At 46.7% G+C, this 26,271-nt stretch overlaps 2 protein-coding genes across 3 annotated transcripts in view; one reads left to right on the top strand and one right to left on the bottom strand.

Annotated features, from left to right (window-relative positions):
* Positions 1–3,172, top strand: part of SLC47A2 (solute carrier family 47 member 2) — a 28,527-nt gene extending 25,355 nt beyond the window's left edge. The window contains exon 18 of the mRNA XM_055305040.1: positions 1,306–3,172. Coding sequence (XP_055161015.1) covers positions 1,306–1,343 — 38 coding nt within the window. The 3' untranslated portion in view covers positions 1,344–3,172. The remainder of the gene's footprint in view (positions 1–1,305) is intronic.
* ALDH3A2 (aldehyde dehydrogenase 3 family member A2) lies at positions 137–22,449 on the bottom strand. 2 transcript variants are annotated; one of them, XM_055305044.1, is made up of 12 exons: positions 22,370–22,449; positions 22,105–22,266; positions 18,443–18,674; positions 17,123–17,208; positions 15,114–15,322; positions 13,594–13,711; positions 11,546–11,687; positions 9,137–9,303; positions 7,594–7,693; positions 4,401–4,636; positions 3,184–3,304; positions 137–983 (listed from the first exon to the last, which is right to left on the bottom strand). In XM_055305044.1, exons 2-11 carry the CDS (start codon positions 22,255–22,257, stop codon positions 3,227–3,229), a joined length of 1,521 nt encoding a protein of 506 aa, XP_055161019.1. In that variant the 5' UTR covers positions 22,258–22,266; positions 22,370–22,449; the 3' UTR covers positions 137–983; positions 3,184–3,226. The 2 variants fall into 2 exon arrangements, with proteins under 2 accessions (XP_055161019.1, XP_055161020.1); XM_055305045.1 differs by lacking the exons at positions 3,184–3,304; positions 22,370–22,449 and having other exon boundaries at positions 22,105–22,356.
* Positions 22,450–26,271: the final 3,822 nt, after the last annotated feature.

Genomic DNA, 26,271 nt, shown 5'->3' with positions numbered 1-26,271 from the left:
CTTATTCAGACGGGGATCCCTCTGAGGTTCAGAAACGTGAAATTTATTAGCATTGTGCTATGGGACGTAAGAAATGTAAAGATTTGTCCTTCAAGATCCACTGACTTGAAACTGTAACATCCTGAGAGAGAATAAGTATTGTTATAAGTCATTTTATTACAGCATAAAATCATACCAGTTAGGTTTTGTAAGATGCAGAATTCTATGCCTACACAGGAAGTAACAGATGATACTTTTGTGAAATTGGCAACGGTCTTCCCTGGAAGCCCTGGGAAATACAAGATGTTTTGCATGGTATTAGTCACAAAAGGCATTTGTAGACAGCCACAAAACAACTGTCCCCAACAAAACACAAGAGGGTGGAGAATGGATGAGAAAGTAGGAAGACCACTGGTCAGATGGCACTGACAGGAGGGTTGACTCCCGAACGTCAAATCCTTATGTCCCAATGGATGAGAGACAGGATCAATTCCCACCACCAACCCATATACAATTCCAGTGCATCAAACCCTAAGCAGAGCTGGGAAGATCTAGCTCCACTTCTCTGGAAGCCAAAGGCTGATGGCTCCACAGAGAGATGGCATAAGGCAGCAGTGGGGGCAGGGTGCCCTGTGTCCCATGAACTGGAATGAAGAAGTCACTCAACAGGTTCGGAGACTCTTTTACATCTCCCAAAGAGTCCGGGTTTAGCGTAACACATCTCCTCCCCTAGACTCAAGCTCTAAGGTCTGGGTGACACAACGCCAAATTGCTTCTCCGAGTCACCCAACAGTGGGGGGGAGGACTGGAGTTTGGCTGACATGGCAAGTTTTATCCATGGTGAATGGCAATGACTTTTAGATTTGATTATGGTGCATTTGTAGTTTTCCTTACTATTTTTGGTAGGATTTTAAAACGATTGGTTCATTAAGTATTTAATAGAGAAATAACTCAGTAAAGGCATCTAGGAGGTTGAACAGGATCCTTCTTCAGTAGTATCCAACCTAGAGAGAGGAGAAAGAGATTCAAGTCTCACTGCTGGTGTAAAACCCCGCCCAACCAGCCCTGGAACATGAACCGGTTCCATTTCAGGACTCTACCAAATGCTTCCCATTTTAAAAGACGCTAAATACACTGTATATAAAAGGTCCCTGCATCCCTAAGAAGCAAAGTGCGGTGTGGGCTGAGGACAAAAGACTATGTCCTCTCGTACAAAAGAACAATAACAAGGCAGGGAGTGGTGGTGGGGGCGGTGTTCTATTTAGTGTTGTGAGACAACATCAGAGTTGAACTGGGAATGGAAAATGTTCACCTCCTATCCTCCAGCTGTGAACGGGCGACTGGAGTCCCTACATGAAATCTGAAAACTCATAAACAATTGTGCTTCTAAAATCCAAAGCGTACTGAACAGGATCCGTACCTACTGAGGCCGAAGAAGTTTTGCTACCACCTCAGATTTCTAACAATATCCTGAATTTTCAAAGGCTTCATGATACCTAACAATTGTAACCTTTCATATTTCTCAACATTTAAAAACCCACAGCCCCCACCATCTTTCTGTGGCTTATATTAAACTCTGTTGGAACTTTACTTTGTGTACATGTGTACACACACACACACACACGTTTTAAGTGCATAGAGAACTCCTCTCCACTCTGAGGTTTTGACATGCTCCCTTTCAACTGATAATTGCTGCTTTCAAATTCCATTTATTTATTTATTTATTTAAGAGAGAGCGAGAGAGAGAGAGATAGCGAGAGAGAGAGAGAGAAAGGCAGAGACACAGGAGGAGGGAGAAGCAGGTTCCATGCCGGAAGCCCGACATGGGACTCTATCCCAGGACTCCAGGATTGCGCCCTGGGCCAAAGACAGGCGCTAAACTGCTGAGCCACCCAGGGATCCCCTATATTCCCATTTAAAAATGTCCCAAGCCCGTTCTCATTCTAGTGAAGTGAATTAATCAAATCACAATCGAACACATAACAAAATGTCTACTAAGTGCAGAAAAGCCATTTCAGAAAAATTACTGCAGTTGCAATGAAGACTGCTCAAATAAATGTACAACGTGGGCTCAGAACCACTTATTTAAAATAAAAGGTAGACTTAATAAAGAGAGGACAGGAGCTCAGAAAGAAGAGCAGAGAAGCAGCAAAGAGGAAAAGAAAACCAAACCCTAACTGGTCCCACATGAAATCTAAAAAGGTCCGAGCCACTTGGACATCAGCTCACAGGAATGGTTGCTGAGGTCTCCCCGTCGGAGACCACTGCTGGCTGCCCTCATCCTATGGATGAGGAACCTGAGGCCGAAGGGGGGGCGCTCAGCAAAGGCCTTGCTCACCATTGTAATTCAGCTGATCTCAGAGCCAGGAATCAAAGCCACATTTTCTTGTCTCCAAACTACATGTTTTTATACAGTTTCTCTAGACGTTCACAGAGGAAAGCTTGTCTGCCAAACCTGTTGGGAGCTAACTGGCCTGCCCTAGCCTGTCTGCCCCTGCATGCTGCACCCATGGGAGCCTTCCTGGGTTCTATGAGGATCACAGGCCTCTGAATTTTCCATGGTGCTAAGAAGTCCCATCCCCAGAAAGAAGGTGTGTTTCAGGCTGGGGACTGGTGCCTTGGGACAAGAGAAGATAATAACCAGAGACCCACGCACACCTCAGACCTCAGGACGATGCAGAGGCAGGAATCAAAAGCCTCTATACTGCACACAAGGTTCTGATTCACTCAGTTTGCCACCAGGAATTCTGAGTCAAACTTCTTTTGAAGCACCCAAACAACTCAAAGGGACAGAATTTTTATTTTTTAGAAGAGTGGTCTTCAATTATAAAAGAGCTCTCAGTGTGCATGTACCTACAGATCTGAGGCAGTCAGTGGGGCGACCTCCAGAAGGGCTGAGTGGAGGGGAGGTGGGAGGGGGAGCACACGTGACTCTCCTTTTTCTAGAAAAGATGAGGGCTTCATCTAGACCCAGCTGAGTCATTACCTCCACACATTTTTTAAGATCCCAGTAAGCCACCCTCGCTCTTCTTAAAGTAGGGCTAAGTCACATTTTAACACTGATAGTCTGGGCCGGGCTCCAAAATGTCTGGAGAGTTTTTCAATGACCCTTAAGCCTCCCGCTAGAGGAAAACTAACCACTAAGACAGATCAGACCCCAAAGTGGCCCGCTTTACATATAGAGAGAAAACAAGCAGCTCCTACCTCACTCTTAACAGAGAGAGCTGGTCCTGGAATCTGCTGGCCATCACTGCTTATTGGACAATACAGTCTGAACTCCCAGAAAACTCAACAGGGCCTTTCTCCTCAGCACAGCTTGGTATTTCTGAGAAAACCCAAATGATTTCAAATGCAACTGGTGTCTCCAATGCCACCAAAGCTGTGGTACTGCAAGATGAGCTAACCCCCTTTCAAACTTAACACAAGGTCCACATAGTGAACACAGGTATTTCCATTAAATGCTAGAAACTTGCCTCTTTTCCAAGGCTACTGTTCACGCATGTTGTCACTGTTTGCAACACAGCTCCTCAGTCACCTAGCTGGGAACTCCAAGGACATGGTGGCCTTGTGCCCACTCCGTCCTAACTTCTGCAGTCTTGGGTCTTCTCCTTCACCCCGAGGAGACACGACCTGCCTTGGGAAGCCAGGTATCGTGGGCCACCCAGGAGCCCATGTCTCTACAATAACTAATCACCAAAGACATAACTTATATGGTGGTCAACTGTGGAAAAGAAATGCTCGCGCTTCCCTTGCCAAAGCTGCGTCATGACTGCCATCACCCGCCAAAGAATTCTCCCCCTCTCCTGCCCGGCATGCAGATTCCAGACACACTGGAGAACTACACTGAAACCGAGACACCAATACCACAAGGATCAGAGGACTGGACAGCTCAGAATGCTGCAAGTTCTGTGAGGTTTTAAACTTTTTTTTTTTTTTTAAAGATTTATTGATTTGAGAAAGATACAGAGTGCCAGCAGTGGGGCGGAAGGAAGAGAGAGAGAATCCCCAGGCAGACTCCTTGCTGAGTGCAGATCCCCAAGCAGGACTCAATCTCATGACCGACCCTGAGATCATGACCTGAGCCGAAACCAAGAATCAGACCCTTTACCGGCTTTGCCACCAGGTACCCCAGGGTTTTAAACTCCTCAGCCAGAGATCGACACACTTCTTCTATGATCATCTAGGCTCTGCGGGTCGCATAGCCACTATTGCAAATACTCGACTTTGGCCATGCAAAGTCAGCAGGTGGTTATGGCTGACACCCCCAGAAGACAGTGGGCAGGCTGCTGTTCACCAACCCGGTCCTGGACTCGGCAAGTTAGCCTAACAGACAGAGTTCGTTTGTAAAATGAGAGAGGTCCCACAACAGAAAAGGTGCATCCGATAGCCATCTGGGTGGGACCAGAAAGACCGGTACTCACCTTGACAAGCACAGCCGCCAAAATGCCCAGGAAAGTTAGTACCAGCAGACTGAGTTTTCCTTTGTTGAAGCGTTTCAAGATGAAAAATTTCGCCCAGTCCACTTTTGACTGGCTGTTGGGAGGATACCTGAGCTTGTTAGCACCTTCCCTCTTTAAACTTTTTAGTAAACAGGGACGTTGATGAGAAAAAGTATCAAAGCTGTATTTCCCGTGATAAGCGCCCATCCCGCTAGAACCTGGAACAGAGGGAATAGAAAAACAGGCTCCACTGTAGGTGACACAAGCTACCTGTTGTGTGAACCCCAATGGAGGAAGCCCACAAGACTCCTTGCTGCCTGGACACCCCCACCTAACTTCTCAGCACAAGTGGCTCTCTTTGCCAAACAGGATGCTTTCCAAGAGTCCAGCGAGGACTTGTGGCTGTCACTTATAGCTAGGACCCTGCTATGTGTTCTCTAAATCCATTCTCACCCCCTGTGTAAAGGCATCACCGCCCTGGATTCCAGGCAGAGAGAGGGAGTTTGGCAGGGTCAGGTAACCTGCCCAAGGTGGAGAATCAAAACCAGAATACGAATCCAGGTCGGCTAGACTCTTAGGTACCGTGTGTTCTTTTCCTGCTGTTCCATATGGCTTTATTAATCCACATCCCTATACACTTTTTGCTTCCTCTAAGTTCCTAGAGAGCAACAGAGACAGGATGGCAGGGTTATCCAGCTGGGTGATAGTAAGCAAGTATAAATCTCTGTCCTCTTAAAAAGCCATGCTTTGCAACAGTCTTTATTATGGGTGATGGGGAGACAGGGGTATATGGCACAGTGGCATAAGCACAGGCAAATGAGGCCAGGAAGGCACTTAATGGTGCTTTCAGGGCTGCTGGCACATTGTTTTGGGGACAAGTGAAGCCACAGGGAAATGTGGCTATATGCATCAAAAGATACACGTTTTTAAGGAAAAATTGAAACTATACGTTAACACATTAACAGTGCTTATGCCGGGGAGGGTATTACGTTCCGTTCTTTGAGCCTTCTGTAATGCTTTATTTGTATTTACTCTTTCCCAAAAAAAAAAAAAAAAAAAAAAATCCCTGTATTGCTTTTAGAGATAGGCGAAAAAGCACTTCACTTTGAAAAAAATAAATCTCAGCCTTTTGAACACAATAATTACACTCAGACATTTTTGCTAAGGAAAAGATTCAGAAGGTGCACAAACCCGTATTAGAATCCTAATACCAAAAAATCTGGAATCACAGAAACCTAATGCCAGGAATTAGTTAAAAGCAAATATGCTCCATTTGTAGGATGAGGCAGTACCTGGGGGTTACTAAAATCATGACACACAACTATCCTGACGTGGGAAAATTATCACACTATACCATCACGTACAGGGTGAAACACAACATACAACAGGACACAATTTTGAACAAAATATTCTTGCTTTTATGTGTACATATGTGTACAAATATGTACCAGGAAAAGGATTTTAAGGACATACCTCAGAGCTTATCTTTCAATAGTGGGGCATGGGTAATCTAAGCTATTTTGTGGGGTCTTCTAACTTTTCCAAGTTTTCGTAAGAAGGCTGTATTCCTTCTGCATTTGGCAGGGGAAAGGTTCATTTTGTTATAAAGAAGAGGGTATTGTTAAGGATGCTAAATGCTACGTAGACAAGCAAAATAGGGACCAAACGCAAGTCATGCGACTTGCACTCAGGAGGCACCTAGAGCCAGGATCCTGGCTGGTGGTTACTGAGGAACCAGAGACTAGAATCCAACTGAATCCTTGAAGAATCCAGGCAGTGCTGCTAGAGTAACTGCAAGCTATCTTTCCTTTCATTCATGACCTCTCCCTCCATCAGTAAACCCTGTTGCTTGACTCCTCCAAATAGCCACCCCCTTTCCAACTAGCTCCCCTGCAACCATCTGAGTCCCAACCACCACCAGCTCCAGTCTGGACCCCTGACCTAGCCTCTCCCTACCTGCCTCCCATGTGTGCCAGGCACTGTGCTGGGTGCCAGCGATGCATTTACATCCCAGGAAGGGACATGAAACATGCATGGGAAGCAGGCCACGGTCTATTGGCCATGGGATGAGTTGGCCTCAATCGGGAACAGGTAGTCCTGATAAATAAAACGAACCACCTCATCCCCATGGACTAATCATGTGATTCCAGAGGAAGAGAACAAAGCAGCAGCTTTTAAGACCATGGCTTTTATTGTTTGCTTTTTATTATGAGAATTTATACACATTTTGTTAGCTTGAAATTCTTCTGTGAGATATTAGAGAAGCCTACCACCTGGCTCTACTCTTACTTTTCCTTCAGGAGCGAATCATCTCGAGTGTAAAAGAGGCATGTGGGTCATGGCCCAAAGGGAACAGCAGGGACCAGACAATGTCCATGAAGCTACGCTGAGCACAAATTTCTGCTCGTCTTCTCTAGAACACGGGGCGTCTCTTGCTCTTTTCAGCAGACAATCCGAGGGGAGGCTACTCCCCACACAGAGGGCTGGGGGGGGGGGGCAGGTGGACACTGGGGATGACGTCACTCCACCCTGACCTGAGCAGAGAGGGATATCAGAAACCCCAGACTGAGGCCTGCTCTGGGAATTCTGCACCCCATCATTTACTACCTCATTTTAAGAAAGAGTGGGGGGCACCTGGGTGGCTCAGTGGTTCAGTGGTTGAGTGTCTGCCTTTGACTCAGGTCCTGGGATCAAGTCCAGCATTGGGTTCCCCACAGGGAGCCTGCTTCTCCCTCTGCCTATGTCTCTGCCTCAGTCTCTGTGTATCTCTCGTGAATAAATAAAATCTTAAAAAAAAAACAAACAACCCCCCACCACACACACACACAGAGGGATCTTATCAATCAATTTGAGACCTGACTTTCAACCTCCCAAATCCCCTAACTCTAAGAGGAGGACAGTAACCAAGTAATAGCCAATAAATAAGCCAACCAATGTAAGGAACAGAACTGTCACACAGATAGTGCTGGGTGCTAATGATGGAAAGTGAGTGACGGGAGAGTCACCCCTTGGTGGGAGCACCTGGGAGGGCGGTGGGAAGGCCCCTTTCCATGGGTTGGGGGGAGGCCTCTAAGAAGACAGGGAGGTACAGATCTGCAGGCTGCCTGGACAGGTGATCTGAAAAGCAGCAGGACCTTCACAATCTATGCCCCGAATGGCAGAGAGGAATACTCACCCACACCTCCAAAGGGTAAAGAGCTGAGTGTGAAGTGCATGATGACATCATTGGCTGTGACACCACCACTGGACGTGCCGTTGATCATCTGTCTGACAAGCTGGGGAACGGGACAAAAGGTCAGGTCAGCAGTGCCCATGGCATGCCGACTCCATGTATTGGCAATGACTAACTCAAGTCTGGCACACTGGGCCAAATACATACATGCTTTCAAGCGTTGTTCAATTTAGCAAACGTGACTAGAATCCTTCTGCTCAGATACATATCTAGTCCTCAGAGGGAGGCGGCACTGAACCGGTCCTGTTCGTTTCACCACTGCCAGGAGCCAGAGTTACCCAAGATGGCCACGGAGATATCTTTGTTTATACGGGACAGTCCAGGCTATATTCTGGTTTTTAAATATCGCTAAAATTTCTCCCTCTCTGATCTAGGTTACAGTGTGTGATGAATAGACCATTTAGTTTTTAGGAATTGCAAAGAATATGTAACTTTTCAGACATGGCATTCTATTTATTTTGAAGAAGTGGCTGGCCTAAGACAGATCAGAAGAGGCATGAGGACATCTGACTGGTAAATGTCATTGCACCCAGTGGCCACAAGCCCTCGGGAGTCCAAGTTATGAGTGTCACAGTGGACTGTGGTCAGACAGTAACCCCATGGCTGGGAAGCATGCCCCTTGGACCTCCACCCTGCCCAGTGACCCGAGGCTTCAAGGTTCTTGTCCACATTACCTCTGGTCATTTAAAATGTCACGCCACTCTTAATAATCCATTATTTAGAGGCCCATGCAGTTGGCATCACTCATGAAGCTGTATCTCCACAACACGGCAGGCTCTAGAAGCTGCCATGTTACCACAAGAGGCTCTCCACAAAACACCTGGTTCGTGAACTCCTCAGCCCTTGACGGGTCCCATCTCCCCCAGGGTCTCGCATCTCTCCAGAGGGCTCCTGAGCCTCCTTGCCCACCTTGAGGCCACTGACCCTTGGCAACAGCCAGTCTCCATATGAGGTGAAGGAATGAGCCATGTGGCAGAGTGGCAGAGCCACTCACCCTGTCGTAATACTGTGTGACACTCTCCCCTGGCTGGGATGGCTCCATTGCTCTAACAGCAAAGGAACTGGGGAAAATGAAATCTGAGATTTCACTACCACGTCCACAACTGTGCCAGAGATCTCTGTCCCACATGCCCACCTGAATGGCCACAAATGTCACTGGTTAAGAGGGAGAAAGCCCTATGGGGTAATGGCACAGAATCTTCTAATGCTGGTATATGAAAACCTTCCAATTACAGGGGAGATGTTTGTGAGTGCTAACCCTTGTGACCCAGCCCTGAAGACTCCGGTCTGACCCTTGGGAGTATGGGAAAGGTGAAAGCCATAACCCCAGGGTCTCATTACCCAACAAGAGCAATCTGTGAGTAGGGCCTCACTTGGCAGACTCCATTACTATACAAAAGAGACCATCACTGGCTTTGTGGCCAAGGAGGACCACAGTTCTATGATCACAGCTTGTGCCAGCGAGCCGTTCTCCAGAGCGTTTTACCTTATCGTTGTGAGAAAATATGTAGAAAGCCAGGGGCTTTTCACGGCTGTTTATGAATTTTATGGCTTCATCAGCATTCTTTACAGGAACTATTGGAAGAATCGGTCCAAAAATTTCTTCTTGCATTACCCTGCTTTCAGGATCAACATCACTAAGTATTGTAGGGGCTGAAAAACAAAGGCATGAAATGAAATCCTAAAGCAGAAGACAGGAATGGCAAACTCTCACCATGTTTGTTTGGCTGGCTCACTGATCCAATCCCTTCCCACTCCTGCCCAAGGATTAGCTACTAGGAAAACAAGTCCTGAGGCTGGACGTGGGTGAAATGTGCATGTATGTCTCTAAGAATGTGCATCAGGGAAGCCCCAAGCAAACCAAGGAAAAGACACACTTGAGTCTATTCCCACTTAACCCTGTTCACAGCCATATTCACATGTACCAAAAGGTTGTTTCTACTTTTTTTTTTTTCAAGATTTTATTTATTTATTCATGAGACACCTAGAGGCAGAGGCAGAGACAAAGGGAGAAGCAGGCTCCCTGTGGGGAGTTCAATGTGGGACTCGATTCCAGGACCCCAGGATAATGCCCTGGGCTAGAGGCAGACACTCAACCACTGAGGTGCCCCTATTTTCACTTTTCTGTGGACAGGTCTGAGAACGCAGACAGCTCTTCTGTGGATCAAATCAACACTACTCCTGAATTCAAGAGCTTCTGTGCATATGATCTCTGACCTTTATTTCAACTCTGTTAGGCTAAGAAAATATACATCAATGGTCAGGAGTCCCTGAGTTCAGTGTTCCATCCACTATGGGGAAGGCACACAAGAAAGGAAGCGAACATGCCAGGTCAGTCACCAATCAGCTCCCAAAGACCCTATACACAAGCCAGGCCATCAACTAGAAGAGAAGACACTGGTCAATAACAAGTATCCTCTCTTCCTTGTCCCCTAATTTCTTACTCGGTCAACCTGGCCACGTGGCATAAGACAGCTATCACCAGCACCCTCCAAGGGTGTCTATGCTGCTATTGGGGCTCAAAAAACCATCAGTTTGGGTGTATGCTCTCCACGTAGCCCTGCACTGAAGTAAGGTAACCCTGACTCTAGGTCAGGGGAGGGTTCCTAACTGGTTGCGTGAATCACAACAGACCTTTCCTCTCTCTTGCCATTGATTCGCCAAGGAGTGGGCCAAGTCAGGCTGATGGAAAAACAAGAAAGATGAAAAACTGGGGGTATGGATGCCATTCCTGAGCTCTGAATGAACAGGTTGGAAGCACCTCAGGACAGCTCATTATGAGAGAATACAATTTTCCTCTTTAAGCTCTTTAGAATTTGGGGTTTTTTTAAGTTGGGTTTTTTGGGGATGTGTAGCATCCCATCTGACAAGAGGGAATAAGTAAAGCTATTTATAACAGTTTTGCTGAGTAATTTTGTGTTACTTCCATCACCTATGTTACTCTAGAACAATGTGTTCAAAATACAACTGCAGTACATATTCCTGACAAAGAATAAAAGAACACAAAGTAAAAGTAAACAAATAATGTCAAGCACAACAGAGCAAAACATTATTTCTGGTGGCACCTGGGAGGCGTGGTCAGTTAAGCATGTGCCTCTTGGTTTCGGCTCAGGTCATGACCTCAGGGTCATGAGACTGAGCCCCACCTCAGGCTCTATGCCCAGGGCAGAGTCTGCTTAAGATTCCCCCCCTCTCCTTTTGCCCCTCTGGCCCCTTGCCCTGCCCCCTCAAAAGAAAGAAAGAAAGAAAGAAAAGGGGCATCCCTGGGTGGCACAGCGGTTTAGCGCCTGGCTTTGGCCCAGGGCGCCATCCTGGAGACCCGGGATCGAATCCCACGTCGGGCTCCCGGTGCATGGAGCCTGCTTCTCCCTCTGCCTGTGTCTTTGCCTCTCTCTCTCTCTCTCTCTCTCTCTCTCTCTGTGACTATCATAAATAAATAAAAATAAAAATAAAAATAAAAAAAGAAAAGAAAAGAAAGAGAAAGTCCTAAAAAAATAAAATAAAAATGAAACAACAAAACATTATTCCTGGAACAGTACTGCCACTGGCTACTTGTGGTAAAACGACTTCCTCCACAGCCTGTCCTTCCAGCCAGAAACCAGAAAGGGTTACACAACACTTGTATTTTGCTTCTCAGGGTGGTTAGGTTACAGGTTGTAGAAGAAAAAAAAAAAAAAATCTACGTAAAGGCAAGAAGCCAGTGCAACAAGGATGGTGTGGCGCTGTTATTTATAAAGACCTAAAACCATCTCTGAGTGATTTATAAGCCCATATACCTAAAAGCAGTGTGTAATTGTTCATTAAACATTAGGCATCCAAAGATTTATTCAGTAAATAGCATTTGTGACAACTGTCATGCTGCGTGTCCCCAGAGCAAAAGGTGAATTTCCATTACCTATATAGCGTGTGGCCTCATCGGTCTCCCCACCGAAAGCTATTTTCTGTCCTTCAAGCAAACTTAGTATCCTCTTAAAATGACGAAGATTGATGATCCTCTCATAATCAGGAGATTCTTTTATATTTTCTCCATAAAATTCCTATTTAAAACAATAGTATTTAATTGCCACAAAAGACTCATATTTCAGTTTCTTGAATAAATACAAACTCCACTCGTGCCCCCAAAGCCATTTGGTTTTAGATCACTGCCCACATTCCTCAAGTCACTGAATAGCATTTCTACCTTTTGGCAGTTGAGGGACAAGAACTCAAGCAGATGCACACACTGAGGACTCTTCATAGTATCCAGGGTTCATGTGGATCTCTTGCAGACTGCCCAGGCGCTATCCTGGGGTGAATGTGGGTGCTGGGGGTAGTCTGGCTCTGAGTCAGGGCCACCCCTCCATGCACGCTGCAGCTGTGGCTGCTTCCCTGCTAGGAGCTGCGTGTTGTAGCAGACTGTGTGGCCTGTAAAGCCAAGTATTTTTACTCTACAGCCCTTCCCAGAAAAAAGTCTGAGCTTTGTGCTATTTCACTGTTTTACATCCTCTCTGGACTGGTCTTCCCAGCAGTGACAGGAAGACCACTTCAAGAATCAAAGTTTTGGTAAATTAATCTCAAAAATCATTTCGCCAGAATTTATTACACAAAACAAATACAAAATTCCTAAATTGCCCTATCGCTTCAAAGCCTTATGGGGGCTCTCCATTTACTCTCAAGTCAAAAGGGTGCCCACCCACCCTCCAAGCAAGGCCCTCAGGCCTAGGCACTAAGAATCACCCAGGCAGCTGGCTGATGCGTGCTCCTGGGCCCAACTCCAGAGCCACCAATGGTGCTTTTCAATGCTACTTGCACCTTAGAATCACCAGGAGACCCCAGACCAACTGAATCAGTCTTTGGAAAGTGAGGACTGGAAACGTTTCATTAATGGCTCCCTGGTAGGAACTCCACTGGGAACCGCTATCCTAAGGCAGAAATGCCTCGAAGAAAGGCAGAGGGGATCTTATTCCTTTGACACTGAGTCCTCCCCATACTCAGTGAAGCACACCTTCTCCAACCCCCAATGGTTTTCCATCTCACAGACACCTTTAAGACCTGCTGTCCCACATTCTTCAAGTCTGGCTAATACCCCTTTTCACGTTCTCCTTGTCGGGCCCCATCTCCAGTCCTATCCCTTAGATTCCAGTCCTAGATCGAGACCCTCAGCCCCTTGTGTCTGAGTGACCCTGCCTGGGTCCCTGCTTTTCTCTCAACTTCCAGGACACACTCTTCCTCCTCTCATCACAATGTGACTCTTTGATGTTTCTGATCCTTCCTTTTAGTGCTCGGTTAGCATCTGTCCAGTGAACAATGACTGTTCCAGTAATTTCTCCCACCCAGGGGGCTTAATGAACCACCCCCAAAACCAGTGAGACTAATCACACTGGTCTACCTCTTTCCTTTCTTCCAATCTAAATGCCACATTTCTTTGAGGCTTAGTGCAGGCTGCTACCACAGTATTTCTCAATTCCTTCTAGAGAGATCTTTACTATGAACACCCTGGAAGACTGATAAGCAGGTCGAGAGTATAGTATCTAAGGTATTTGATTAACTCCCTCCTCCAAACTACTGGCCTTCCTAGCCCTCTGCATACACAAGAGCAGATCACCTTAAGCAATGCCCAACAAGCCAAAGGGCCTCTGACTGCATTTCAAAGGATTGGCAACATCCTCTCAAACCCACAGAACATAGTTTTTTTTTTTTTTTTCAAAGCATATGCCACAGCTAACCAGTTGTTTTTACACATCAACTAGGCAGCTGAAGTGGGTTAAACACCAAACTAATCTTGCTCCTAGACATTCTGTGAAAGGTGCCCAGAGCATTTTTAAGGCCATAAATGAATTCAGTCATATATGCTAATAGAATTCTCCCAGGCGGGAGGAGAGAACAAGGATGCTGTCTGCACACAGCTAAATTAGACCCATATCTTAACAAAACCAGTGGAGATCAGATGTGTTAAGCACAAACCTTCACAGTTTCCTTAATCTTCTGCACAATTTGATTCTGGAGGGACGGTTCACAGAGAACGTAGTCAGGAGCAATGCAGGTCTGACCACAATTCATGTACTTCCCCCAAGTTATACGCCTGAGGTGGGAAAAACCAAAACAGCCACAGAATTCAGTCTACTATTCATCTGCTACCAACTTTTGTGTTCTTGGAATATTTTGCAACTATCATGTATTCATAGTTTTACTTAGGAGTCTTTGTAATCTTTATAAAGAATAAAAATGTTTTAAAAACTCATCTCTAATAAATCAGTTGATTAGAACTTAGAACACATTTTCCTCCCAAGATAGGATATGCTAAGGAGCAGGGAAATTTTAATGCCAGCTTATGGGAAACAGTACTTTGTAAGCAGTGAAGCCATTACCTACTTTGAGATTTGAGAAAAGCAGCAAGCTCCCCAGCCCCTCTACTCCTCCCCCTCTAGCCAAGAGGAGACCTGGGGTGTCAGGAGCTCCATACAGTCTTCAATTCTCCTGACTGTGGCTCTTGGTCCTGCTGACAAGATGTTCAGGGGTATAGAGCAAGACAGCTAGCCCAGCTGCTAGTCCACTCTCTTCCCTATGGACCTCTTCCCCACCCTGGAAAGCCACAGCCACGTATGGAGCAAAGCCTGCGCTCTGACCCTTACTGCAGGACTCATGTTCTGACAAGGAGACAACCTGGACACAGCCTACATGCCCACAGACCTTCTTTGCCCATCTCTGAAGGGGAGAGAAAAGCCAGACCATCCCAGGCACACAGTCAGTTCTGGGTTTTGGCACTTCCTAGGAGCTAAACCTGATTCACAGAGAGAACCTGAAACCTTTTGTTTTCTGGTTCCCAGCTGCAAGATATTATCAAAGTTAAAATATGAGTACTACTGATTTTGTCAACAAAGGGACTCGTTAGAAGAGGTTAGCATAAAACCTTTCTGTTGGAAATCGAAAGGTTTTATTTTTTAAGATTTTATTCATTTATTCATGATGAGAGAGAGAGAGAGAGAGAGAGAGAGAGAGAGAGAGAGAGAGAGAGAGAGGGAAGCAGAGACACAGCCAGAGGGAGAAGCAGGCTCCATGCTGGGAGCCTGACGTAGGACTCGATCCTGGGACTCCAGGATCACACCCCGGGCCAACAGCAGGCACTAAAGCGCCAAGCCACCCAGGGATCCCCCTGGAAAATCAAAAGATTTTAATTAAGCACCTACTTTACCTACTTCCTGGATCATCTACCAGCAGAACAGTTAAATTTCTTGCCAGGTCTATAATCCCAGAAAAAGAAAACTTTTTGTAGCTCCTAAGGGCAACCATGCAATGTCAAGACCCACTGCTAATTTCTTCTGGCAGTGGCACAAAGAGACGGTTTATGAAAGAGTTCTAACACCCCTAGGGACGGCAACCATCCAAGCCTCATGACGTCTCTCACAGCCAGGAGGCCCAGCACCCTGGTGCCAAGAGGATCCACCAACATGTCAGTCAAGAAACCCTCAGGTAACCAGTCTCACCTGCAGGCAATGTCCAGGTCACAATCTTTGTCAACATAACACGGGCTCTTCCCTCCTAGTTCTAGAGTCACAGGGGTCAGATGTTTGGCAGCAGCTTCCATGACAATTTTTCCAACTGCCGTGTTCCCCGTATAGAGAATGTGGTCGAATCGCTGCTTCAGGAGCTCTGTGGTTTCTTTGACGCCACCGTTGATAACAACATACAAGTCCTTCAAGAAGAAACAGAAGCATGGACATTGCCCCGTTAATCCTACCACCTAACAGGAAATTTCTTAGACATAAACCTGTAGTGTTCGGGAATATCAGAAAAATATAAGACCGGCCCCAGTAGGCACCCTGGAGGGAACTGACAGAGGACAAGTAGACAACACAGTCTGATGGCGTCTGAGACCCATCTCAACCTGCGGTGGCACTGACCAGAAAATCCGTAGGTTCCCATATCAGCTCGGCAGTGAAGACACCGAAGAAAAGAAATGCTTTCTTTTCTTCCCTGGTTGGATTTGACCAGGGAAATGCATGAGATGGGGCCATGTGAGCTGAAGGTTTTTTGTTGTTGTTGTTTTTAAGATTTTATTTATTTATTCATGAGAGACAGAGAGAGACAGAGACACAGGCAGAGGGAGCCTGATGTGGGACTCGATCCCATGACTCCGGGATCATGACCTGAACCAAAAGCAAACACTCAACCACTAAGCCACCCAGACGTCCCTAAGCTGAAGGTTTTGATGAAGAGTTTGCTGTCAGTGACCACAGGACAGGTCCCAGACGAGTGTCTCAAGCTGAAGGATCTCACCCTACACGACAATGCAGGGCTTAGCCCATGCCAGGAACCAGGTAAATAAATGCTGAACGATCAGTACTTGAAGCAGCACAGGTGAGACCACTCATTTTTGAAGCCAGATCTGGGCTCAATCTGGGCTCCGTCATTTGATAGCTAGGGGATCTTCAGCAATCCTACTGAACACCTGTAAGTCTCAGTTTCCTTATGTAGGACTGGGGAGAGGCCACATAGCTTTGGACTGAGCCCTTATGAGCTTTGAACTCAGCCTACTGCATTCTTACTAACAGCTACCATGGAAAAACATCTTGTGTAGCAGCAGCCTGAGAAGCAATGACAGGGAACAGAAGAAAGGAAGGGACAGAGCCAGGTGTTCATAAGACTCAGAGACAGCAAAAAAAAAAAAAAAAAAAAAGACTCAGAGACAGCGGCATGAGATAAAAGCAGGCTTGTGGGCCTCATGCTTCCATCTGATCTACTAACTGGGGGGTGGGGGGGGTGGGGTTTGCTCATCAGTTCTCACTCACTCCACAGCTCAACTGTCCAGCATATGTTTCAAGTTTTAACTTACATAGGTTAATCTACAGAACGTATGTGATCGGGCCCCGGATCTGACCCTCCATGGAGTCAGACAGTGAAGAATTTGCCCCCGGTGAGAGGCAAAGCAGGAACCCTCAAACTCTATCTTCTGGTTCCAAATCCCGCTCAACCCATGACATTTCCCAGTCTTCATCACCCTTTTGAACTGGGTAACCATAGCTATTAGGAAAATTAGTTCTGCGGCTGCTGTAGCAGTGATAAGATAGCAACGAGAACCCACGGTTAGCCTCCAGCGTTAGAGTAATAGGTACAACTCCAGCTATGACATTTTAAAGTTGCCTTTCGGGATCCCTGGGTGGCGGCGCAGCGGTTTAGCGCCTGCCTTTGGCCCAGGGTGCGATCCTGGAGACCCGGGATCGAATCCCACGTCGGGCTCCTGGTGCATGGAGCCTGCTTCTCCCTCTGCCTATGTCTCTGCCTCTCTCTCTCTCTCTCTCTCTCTGTGTGACTATCATAAATAAAAATAAAAATTAAAAAAAAAATAAAGTTGCCTTTCAATGGGAACAAAATTAGGACTCCTCCTACAGCAATTCCCTGTAGACAGCCATCCATGGCACACACTAGTAGAATATCAGATGTGTATCCCCCGCCTATAAACACCCATGGTGAAGATGGGTGAAGACATGATTACCTGGTCTAAATACCGTGGGAGGAGTTCAGCCAAGATCTTAGCTGTTTTTTCACTTAGTTCAGAAGGCTTGATGATGACAGCATTTCCTAAACAAAGCAAAGACAACAGAACAGCATATTTTAATACTTGAGTAACTTTAACACCTACCAAAATGATGTTCATGGTGGGAATATAGGCTAGGTTCTCCCATTACTTTTGCAGCTTTGAATTCTGCTCTTCCTCAACAAGCGTAAGAGCTTATCTTTTTTTTTTTTTTTTAAGATTTTGAGAGAGAGCATGTGCACATGCATGCCCACGCAACTGGGGGGAGGGGCAGAGGGAGGGGGTGAGGCAGACTCCCCACTGAGCAGTCTACCATGCGAGCCCAAAGTGGGGCTCAATTCCAGAATCCCCAAATCATGACCTGAGTAGAAGGCAGAAACTTGACTGAGCCACCCAGGCACCCCAAGAGCTAGTCTTATGCCCTCAAATTCCAACTCCTTGGTTCTCATTAGCTTCACATCTCTGACAATTGGCTCTAAAATCCTCCTCCACTCCTCCCATTTCCACCACTGGACTTTCCTGTTTGCCTTGGAATTATTGGACAAACAAGCCTTGTCAACATAAAGTTGTTGATCAGGATCCAGCAGAAGTGTGGAATTAATCTGGCATTTGCTGTACACATAAGCTACCATAACTCCCACCGCCCACAGCTGAAGGAAGAAACTGGTCAGACAAAACCAAATGCTTCATCCAGGACCACAGCTGGCAACTAAAACCACACTAGAACATGGATAGCTGACTCCAAAATGCCTGGACCTGTCAACTCATGCTTTTAGACCCTCATAGGTTCATTTTCTGGGTTATCTCAAAAAACAGTTACTGTGTAAGTCTCTGGAGCCCATTTAAAAAAATAATAATAAAGGGGTACCTGCCTGGCTCAGTCAGTAGAGCATGTGACTCTTAATCTCGGGATTATGAGTTTGAACCCCACACTGGATGTAGAGATTACTTAAAAAAAATCCCTTTGTACATCATAGCTCCTCCCAGTCCAGAGAGACCCAATAATATCCAACCCCAAAACCAGCTTTGACCAGTTCCACCTCGTGGAACTTTCTCTCTCACCATCTTGAGAGTGTACTTTCACTTTAATGTACTTTGTACTTGTTAAAAATATATAGGTATGATGACAATACTTTTGCATTCTCAGTACACTGCTGGTGTAAACCAAGGTAAGCCACCAAAGCAAATGCATTTAATTAGCCACTGTCCTAAATTTACAGCCAAAGTGAGAGAATAAGCCCCTCCAAAGAGTTACAAAGACAGACGCTGACACCAGACCTGCAGCAATGGCTCCAATCAGAGGCTGAATGGTGAGAACAAAGGGGTAGTTCCAAGCTCCAATAATCAGTACGACTCCCAAGGGCTCCGGTTGAACATAGGCCTCATCCAGCATGGTGAGCAGGTTCTTCTTAGCTGGTTTAGCAGCAACCCATTCGGGAAGATTCTCCAGCACAAGATCAAGTTCCCCAAGAACGGTAATGACTTCCTGACTGTATGCATTGAGTTCACTCTGTTATAAGAGAATCATAGTTAACCTTGCATGAGTCTGGGACACTCAGCCCTGAATGCCAAAAACTAGGTCAGGTACACCTGCAGTGACAAGTGGCATTATGAGACGAGCTGGTTTGCCATGCAGATTCCTTTTGCACCCTTCTTGCCCTCAATAGCAGCTTGCTACCTTCCACTCTTAACATTGTCAACCCCTCAATCCTTCTTTACTGACCCAAGCCTTTTAAAGTCAGGACTTAGGGGCACCTGGGTGCGTCTGCCTTTGGTTCAGGTTGTGATCCTGGGGTCCTGGGATTGAGTCCTGCATCAGGCTCCCTCCCCTCAGGGAGCCTGCTTCTGCCTCTGCCTCTTCCTTTCACTGTCTCTCATGAATGAATGAATAAATAAAATCTTTAAAAATAATAATAAAGTCAGGACTAAACATTACCTCTTTCAGAAAGGAAGATTTCCCTGATTAATATTAGTCTGTTTTGATCACACTTAATAAACCACAGCAATTCTGCTTCTGATGTGTACCTTAACATTTCACCCTTACACAGGTTTATAACTGTACTCACATTCTATCTGTGGATGTTTTGTTTCCCAAAATTTAAATCCCTCAAGGGCAAGGAACTTACTGTTTTTCTTTAGTAATCACAGATGTACTTACACAAATACCTGTAGAATGACTGATTTGTCCTTTCTGAAATCTTAATTACGTCACCTTATTTATTTGGTATCACAGCTTCTCTCTACCAAATGTACTAGAAAAGAAGGTTTATAGTTACTTTTGTTCCTATTACTACTGGCATTACTACCCTTCAAAATAATCTTTGAAAGGGGGAAGTGAGACAGACTCACAGAGCCAGAGCAACGCCTTGTTACCACTGGAATAAAATGTAAAAACAAGACAACAATATTATTAGAAAATAGAGAGTAATATTTCCTAAATACTACCCCAAACTCTGCTACTCAAAAAGTGGATCCAGGATTTTTTGGGACGATGGTGGAGGAGGAGGATTCTGAGCTCACCTCCTCCCATGGACACTCCAAGGGTACAACTGCACGGAGTGACTCTCTCGGAGAAAGACCTAAAGACCCACAAATACCTCTTCCACAACTAAAGACATAAAAGGTTACTTGGAGAAGGGTGGGAGGGGCAGAGACCCGGTCTAGTCCAAACACACACCTCTGGCATGGGACCCACAAACAGCAGTGATATCCTGCATGGAGATCCTCCCCGGAGAGGGAGGGGTTCAAGCCCCACCATCAGGTGTCCCAGCCCTGGGGACCTGCACCAAGGAGCCTCGATAACTCTGGCTTTGAAAATCAGCAGGCTTAACCGGGATGCAGATGGGGTTAATTAAGAACCTTTAGGAAACCAAGACTCTGCTCTTAAACTGCGTATACGCAAACTCACACACTCAAAGACCCAGCACAGAAGTAGCAGATTGAAAAGTGCCTGGGCGGCTTAGTAAGTTAAGCATCTGCCTTCAGCTCAGGTCAAGGTCCTGGGATCAAGTCCCGAGTCTGGATCCCTGCTCAGCAAGAAACTTGCTTCTCCCTCTCCCTCTGATCCTCTCACCCTGCTTGTCGTCTCTTTAATAAATCTTTCAAAAAAATTTTTTTTATTTAAAAAAAAATTTTTTTTAAGTGCCTGGGCCATAAGTGAAGGAGATTAACTGACTAGTTTTAGGGTATATGCCATATTAAAAATAGAAATACCACACAATCCGGCAATTTCACTTCTGAATATTTATCCAAAGAAAATGAAAACACTAATTAAGAGGAACCCGGCTTGCTCAGTCGGTAGAGCACAAAACTCTTGATCTAGGGAGTGTGAGCTCAAGCCCTACGTTGGGTATAGAGATTACTTTAAAAAATAAAATCTTGGGGCAGCCCCGGTGGTGCAGCGGTTTGATGCCGCCTGCAGCCTGGGGTGTGATCCTGGAGACCCGGGATCGAGTCCCACATCGGGCTCCCTGCATGGAGCCTGCTTCTCCCTCTGCCTGTGTCTCTGCCTCTCTCTCTCTCTCTCTCTGTGTGTGTGTGTAAATAAAATCTTTAAAAATAAAAAAATAAAATAAATAAATAAAAAATAAAAAATAAAATCTTGGGGCACCTGGGTGGCTCAGTGGTTGAACGTCTGCCTATAGCTCAGGGCATGATCCCAGGTCCTGGAATCGAGTCCCACATCAGGCTCCCTGCAGGGAGCCTGCTTCTCCCTCTGCCTATGTCTCTGTGTGTCTCTTATGAATAAATAAAATATTTTAAAAAATAAAATAAAATCTTAAAAGAAAAACACTATTTCAAAAAGATGTATGTATCCCTACATTCACTGCAGCATTTACAATCGCCAAAATATGGAAGCAACCTAAGTGATAGATGAACAGATAACAAAAATGTAGTACATACACATACATCTATGTACCTATAGACGTATATAATGAAATATTCCTCCGCCCTAAAAAGGCATGAAATCTTGCCATATAGGACAAGAGGGGGACCTAAAGAGAGTGAAATAAGTGAAATAAACCATACTGTAGACCTACGTTTTACACCTGAAACTAATGTCTCAACTATACTTCAATTAAAAAAAATGGAGTAATAATTTTTAACAGGTGTGGTTCCAAAACAGCATGGGATCACCTGGGAGCTTGTTAGAAACTTCCAATCTCAGATGCCCTCCAAGACCTACTGAACCATAACTGGCATTTTAACAAGATCCCCAGGTGATTCACCAAGACACTCTTGAGTTTGCGGAGCACCGGCCTAAAACACAGAGTCAAGGAGGAAAACTTCAGTGCAATAATGACAACCAAAAAAAACCTCAGTCTACAAAGGAAACCACAAAAAAAAAAGGGCAGCCCGGGGGGCTCTGCGGTTTGGAGCCGCCTTCGGCCCAGGGAGTGATCCTGGGGACCCTGGATCGAGTCCCAGGTCGGGCTCCCTGCGTGGAGCCTTCTCCCTCCTCCTGTGTCTCTGCCTCTCTCACTCAATGTGTATCTCTCATGAATAAACAATCTTTAAAAAAAGGAAAAAAAGAAACCACAAGAAAAGCAAGAAACAGATTCGGAGAAAAATACAGAGCTGACAAACTACGGAAACAATCCCTACAAAAAATAAAGAAAAGGTCCACAAATGCAACAGGAAAACAGGCAGGCTATACAAGGCACACATTCACAAAAAGAATTTTGTGAATTCTCAAAAGAGGAAGAGAGGCCAGAAGACACTTGGGTCTATTTCTCTGTGGTCTTGCAATCCCGCGTCAGAGGCACTCAGCAAGGTAAGAGGATCCGGAAAGGCAAAGGAAACTTGCTTTGTATCAGGACGGCTGGAGAAAACACGCCCACGGGCCTTGAGTAATCCAAAACAAAGCCAAAAAAAAAAAAAAAAAAGCAAAAGCCCGGGCGGAATGCGGCCCCCAAGTGGGACGGCGGAAGCGCGCGTACCTTGCACAGGTCGCCGGCGATGGCCTCCAGGATGTCCTTCTCGCGCTCCTGCACCATCCTGCGCAGGGCTTCGAGCTGCTGGAGACGGAACCTAACGGGGCGCGAGCGGCCGGACGCAAACGCGACGCGAACCCGCTGGACTCGGCTCTCCATGGCCTGGTCCTAAGGAGAGAGGGGAGCTCGGGGAGCGCCGCGGTGGCGGGCCCGAGGGATGCCGCCGCCCCTTCCCTCACGTCCCCTCCCCGCGCGGGCCCCGGAGCCGCACCTGCCTCACCCGCCGGCTCCCTCGCTCGCTGCGCCGCGTCCTCGGCGCCCGTGCGGCTCGCGCGGCCCGGCGGCGCTGGGTGTGACCCTCAGCCGCGCACTGATTGGCAGGCGCGGGCCACGTGACGTCCGCGGACTCCGCCCCCGCGACCTGGCCGCGGGGGGGCGGGGGCGGGGCGCTGCGGCCGCGCGCGCGTGGCTGGGGCGGGGGGCCCGGAGGAGGCGCGGGGAGCGCGGGGGCAGTGGGCCGAGCGCGGGGCGGGAAGCGCGCCGAGCGCCGGCGGAACGAGGCCGCGCGCAGGGGTTCCCGTCCCTCCATCTTGTGGCTCTGCGAGGCGGGAGGCCCGGCGTCGCCCAACGCCGCGTCCGTAGCTCCCGGGGGCCCGAGGCCGCTGACTGCCCGCCCTGACTGCCCGCAGCGGGCACGGCTTCCACGGCTTCCCACGGCCGCCGAGGTTAGCCCCCGGAGGGCAGCGCGCAAGGCCCTCCTCGGCTGTGCTGCCGCGGGCCATCCCCGCGGCCTGCGGGCGCGCACGTCCGGAGCGGCGCTGTCCCCGCGCTGCCTGCCCCCCGCTGGCCACCTACCGAGTTTTCTGTTCCTCTTTGCAGCGCGAGCCCTGCAGAGAGGGGACCCACGCCGCTCAGAGCTCCCCCCGCTGCTGCGGGCCAGACCCACCGGGTCCCCCTCGGTTCCCGTCTGGCTCCGCTCCCCGACGGTTGGCACAGCTGAGCATTGCCAGCTTCTGGAGCCCTGGTCTTGGCTTGTCTTCCATACCCCCGCACGCTTCGGGTTCCTTTTTGCCCCCCTGGCTGAGCCCCCTGGCTTCTCCTTTGCTGAACCAGCCCTGGGACCTCTTCTCTTTTCACAGGTCCCCCCGTGGATGGTGGTCAGAGAGGGCTTTAAATTCCGTTTCTAGACACCCCCCCCCTTTTTCTCCAGACTCCAAGGGCTGTGTTCAACTACATCCTGTTTATCTGTTTGAATGTATAATAGGCTTCTTCTTTTTTTTTTTTTTAAGATTTTATTTATCTATTCATGAGAGATCCAGAGAGAGAGAGAGAGAGAGGCAGAGACACAGGCAGAGGGAGAAGCAGGCTCCAGGCAGGGGGCTCCATGCAGGGAGCCCGACATCGGACTGGATGCGAGACTCCAGGATCATGCCCCGGGCTGAAGGCAGACGCTCAGCCTCTGAGCCACCCAGGAGCCCCTGAATGTGTAATGAGCTTCTTAACTTTAGAACTTTTGATTTACCCTCATCCACCAGACAAATACACACCTCCTCCAGTGTTCCCTGTTTCGGTAAATGGTATGCCCTTTGTCCTGTTTACACAGGCCAAAATCCTTGAAATCACCCTTGACTCTTTGATCCTATCTTAAAAAAATACATTGAATTCCATCCAACTACTTTTACCCTAGTTCAAGCCAAATCATTTCACCTGCACCTTCTATAAATAACACTAGGATCTGACTGGTTTCCCTGCTTCTACTCTGGATTCTGTGGAGAATATTACATATATATATATATACACACACATATATATGCATTTCTGCACCTGCCCTTGTATGCAACTGTGCGGCAGGGGCCCAGAGTATGTAAGCTACTGCCCCCAGGTTCTCATGCCAGAGGCTTCCAATGAACTTCTTCCATTGGGAGGCATAAGCAGGAAATAAGGTAGGAGGATGAAACTAACCTCTAGATTCAGTAGTGTAATCATTGCTGGCCACTTCTACAGTGAAAGTAGGTACACTACCTACAGTGAGGTAGGATCATTCCTGACTCCCCAGCAGTTACTTCCTCAGTCCCGGCAACACTTCAGCAAACAGGATGACAGTGACAGCATCTTTCTGAATGGCACCAGAGTTGGTGCAGCACCCAAGGGTTTCGCCAAGGCTGTTTTTAGCAGCCTCTCATCTTCGCTGTCACTCCATTCTTCCTTTTGATATCTATGACTCCTAAAATTCCCTCTGCCTGAAATAACTAGAATAGTTTCTCTTTCCATGGCTAGACTCTGATGGACACACTAGCTTCCTGTGCTATTTAGAATAAAATCCAAACCCATTATATTCCATCATCTCTGTACGTTCTGGTCTCTGGCTTCCTCTCCAACCTCATTTTGTGTGATTCTCCCACTTAATGGGAGTGGTTTCCTTAGTCTTCTCTGAACACTAAGCACATTCCCACCCCAGGGCTTTTGTAGTCTGTTTTCTTTACTTGGTGTGGTGAGCTAACTTTCTTCCTTAACGTAATCTCTGATTAAATGTTACCTCCTTAAAGTAGCCTTCACTAAGGGGCACCTGGGTGGCTCCATGGTTGAACATCTGCCTTTGGCCCAGGTCGTGATCCCGGGATCCTGGGATCGAGTTCTGCATCAGGCTCCCTGTGGGGAGCTTCTCCCTCTCAGTCTCTGTGTCTCTTTCTCTGTCTCTCATAAATAAATAAGTAAAATCTTAAAAAAAAAAAAATAGTCTTCACTGGCCACCGTGTCTAAAACAGCAGATTTTGTTCCTTACCCTGATTTTGTTTATGTCTTGTCTTCCCCACTGGGAGGTCAGCCTTATAAAGTCAAGGACTTTCACTTTCATGTTCGCTCTAAGATTAGCATTTAGTGTAGAACGTGGCCATTAGTTGGTATTCAGTAAAGATTTATTGAAGGAACAAATGATAAGCTGCCAAATACTCTAGTCTCAATGTCTTGGCAACATCCACACTTGTGACTTCCTTGAAAGCTTGTAAAAATCGAGGTTTATTTAAAGAGATTCTTAGGGGAAAAGTTGGCATGATCATCAAACTCTTCTCTCCTACCTCTCCCTTGCCTTCTTTTGGCAAAAAGAAAGGGGAGAGGAGCCAGCCCACCTGGAGATACCATGGTTAAAGGGGAAAGATTGCAGGTGAACAGGCTTCTTACATTTAGGGAAAAGGTATAGTCTCTAACACATACCAAGTCTTTAAGCCAACTCCCTAACTAGCAGAATTATTGCCCGTGAACAGCAGGCCAGCCATCTAATGTCAATATTTAGAATTGTAGAGCAATGTTTGAATTAGCTCAAAGTTCATTGCAGAGTATACCCAATTATCTTTATGATCTGATCTGAGTGTCCATTTTTAAACTCTTAGTAATCATTATGTAAAAGACTAGGTAAATTGAGGTACAAATCTTGGCACAATTTAAAAAAGAAGTAAGTGATGAACATAATTCCACAGTGAAATAGAACAGGAATCAGTATCATCCAAGGCAAGTCTCTAAGTGGCAAACTGCTGCTTCTGCTGAGGATAAAGTGTGAGGATTTCTTTAAAAGAATCCATTGTGATTCTAATGGCACAGTCACCAAGACTGACTCTTTACCAATTCTGAACCATTTATTAGTTGGAGAAATTGATGGCATTTTGTTGGGCACAATTTAAAATCACATCCAAATACTTTCACAGAACAAAGTGATAAATGTATGGAGCCAATGAGAGACTGGGAATTCCTTTACCACACTCCCAAGGTGAAATATTCTCCCTTTCAGCCTTTGAGTATGATAAACTCATTGGTTCAAGTAGCTGTGGGCCAATGAAATCGCCCCTGCAGGATCCAGGACTAAGAGGTGAGGGCTTACAAGCTATTTCTTCCAAGAAATGTAGTAGACCAGTGATTTTAGTATGCCTGCTCACCATACTTTTCCTCCCTCCCTCCCTTTTTGTTAGGGATGAAAGTTGTGGGTGATCCACTCCATGACCTTTCCTCATCACCTCAGGGTTTCCATATGACTCATGCCTGTCTGGTCGGAGTATCAAATCTTCCTAGCTACAGTGATTGATTCAGGAATATCCAGATGACCCACGGACTTTTGCTAGAACAATCATGAAAGAGACATGCTTTTCTTATTTTGTTTTTATTTATTTATTTACTTAAGTACCC

The sequence above is a fragment of the Nyctereutes procyonoides genome, unplaced genomic scaffold (genome assembly GCF_905146905.1).
Source record: "Nyctereutes procyonoides isolate TBG_1078 unplaced genomic scaffold, NYPRO_anot_genome, whole genome shotgun sequence".
Classification (NCBI taxonomy): domain Eukaryota; kingdom Metazoa; phylum Chordata; class Mammalia; order Carnivora; family Canidae; genus Nyctereutes; species Nyctereutes procyonoides.
Note: the sequence above shows the minus strand (reverse complement) of the source record. Positions and strands in the feature narration are given on the sequence as shown.

Coding starts and splice junctions, on each gene's coding strand:
- ALDH3A2 (XM_055305044.1), bottom strand. CDS start 22,257: ATGGAGAGCCGAGTCCAGCGGGTTCGCGTCGCGTTTGCGTCCGGCCGC. Junction 17,209..18,442: donor GATTGGAGCCATTGCTGCAG/GTCTGGTGTCAG, acceptor TGCTTTGTTTAG/GAAATGCTGTCATCATCAAG. Junction 4,637..7,593: donor TTTACCCTTTGGAGGTGTGG/GTGAGTATTCCT, acceptor CCTCTGTTCCAG/GTTCTAGCGGGATGGGCGCT.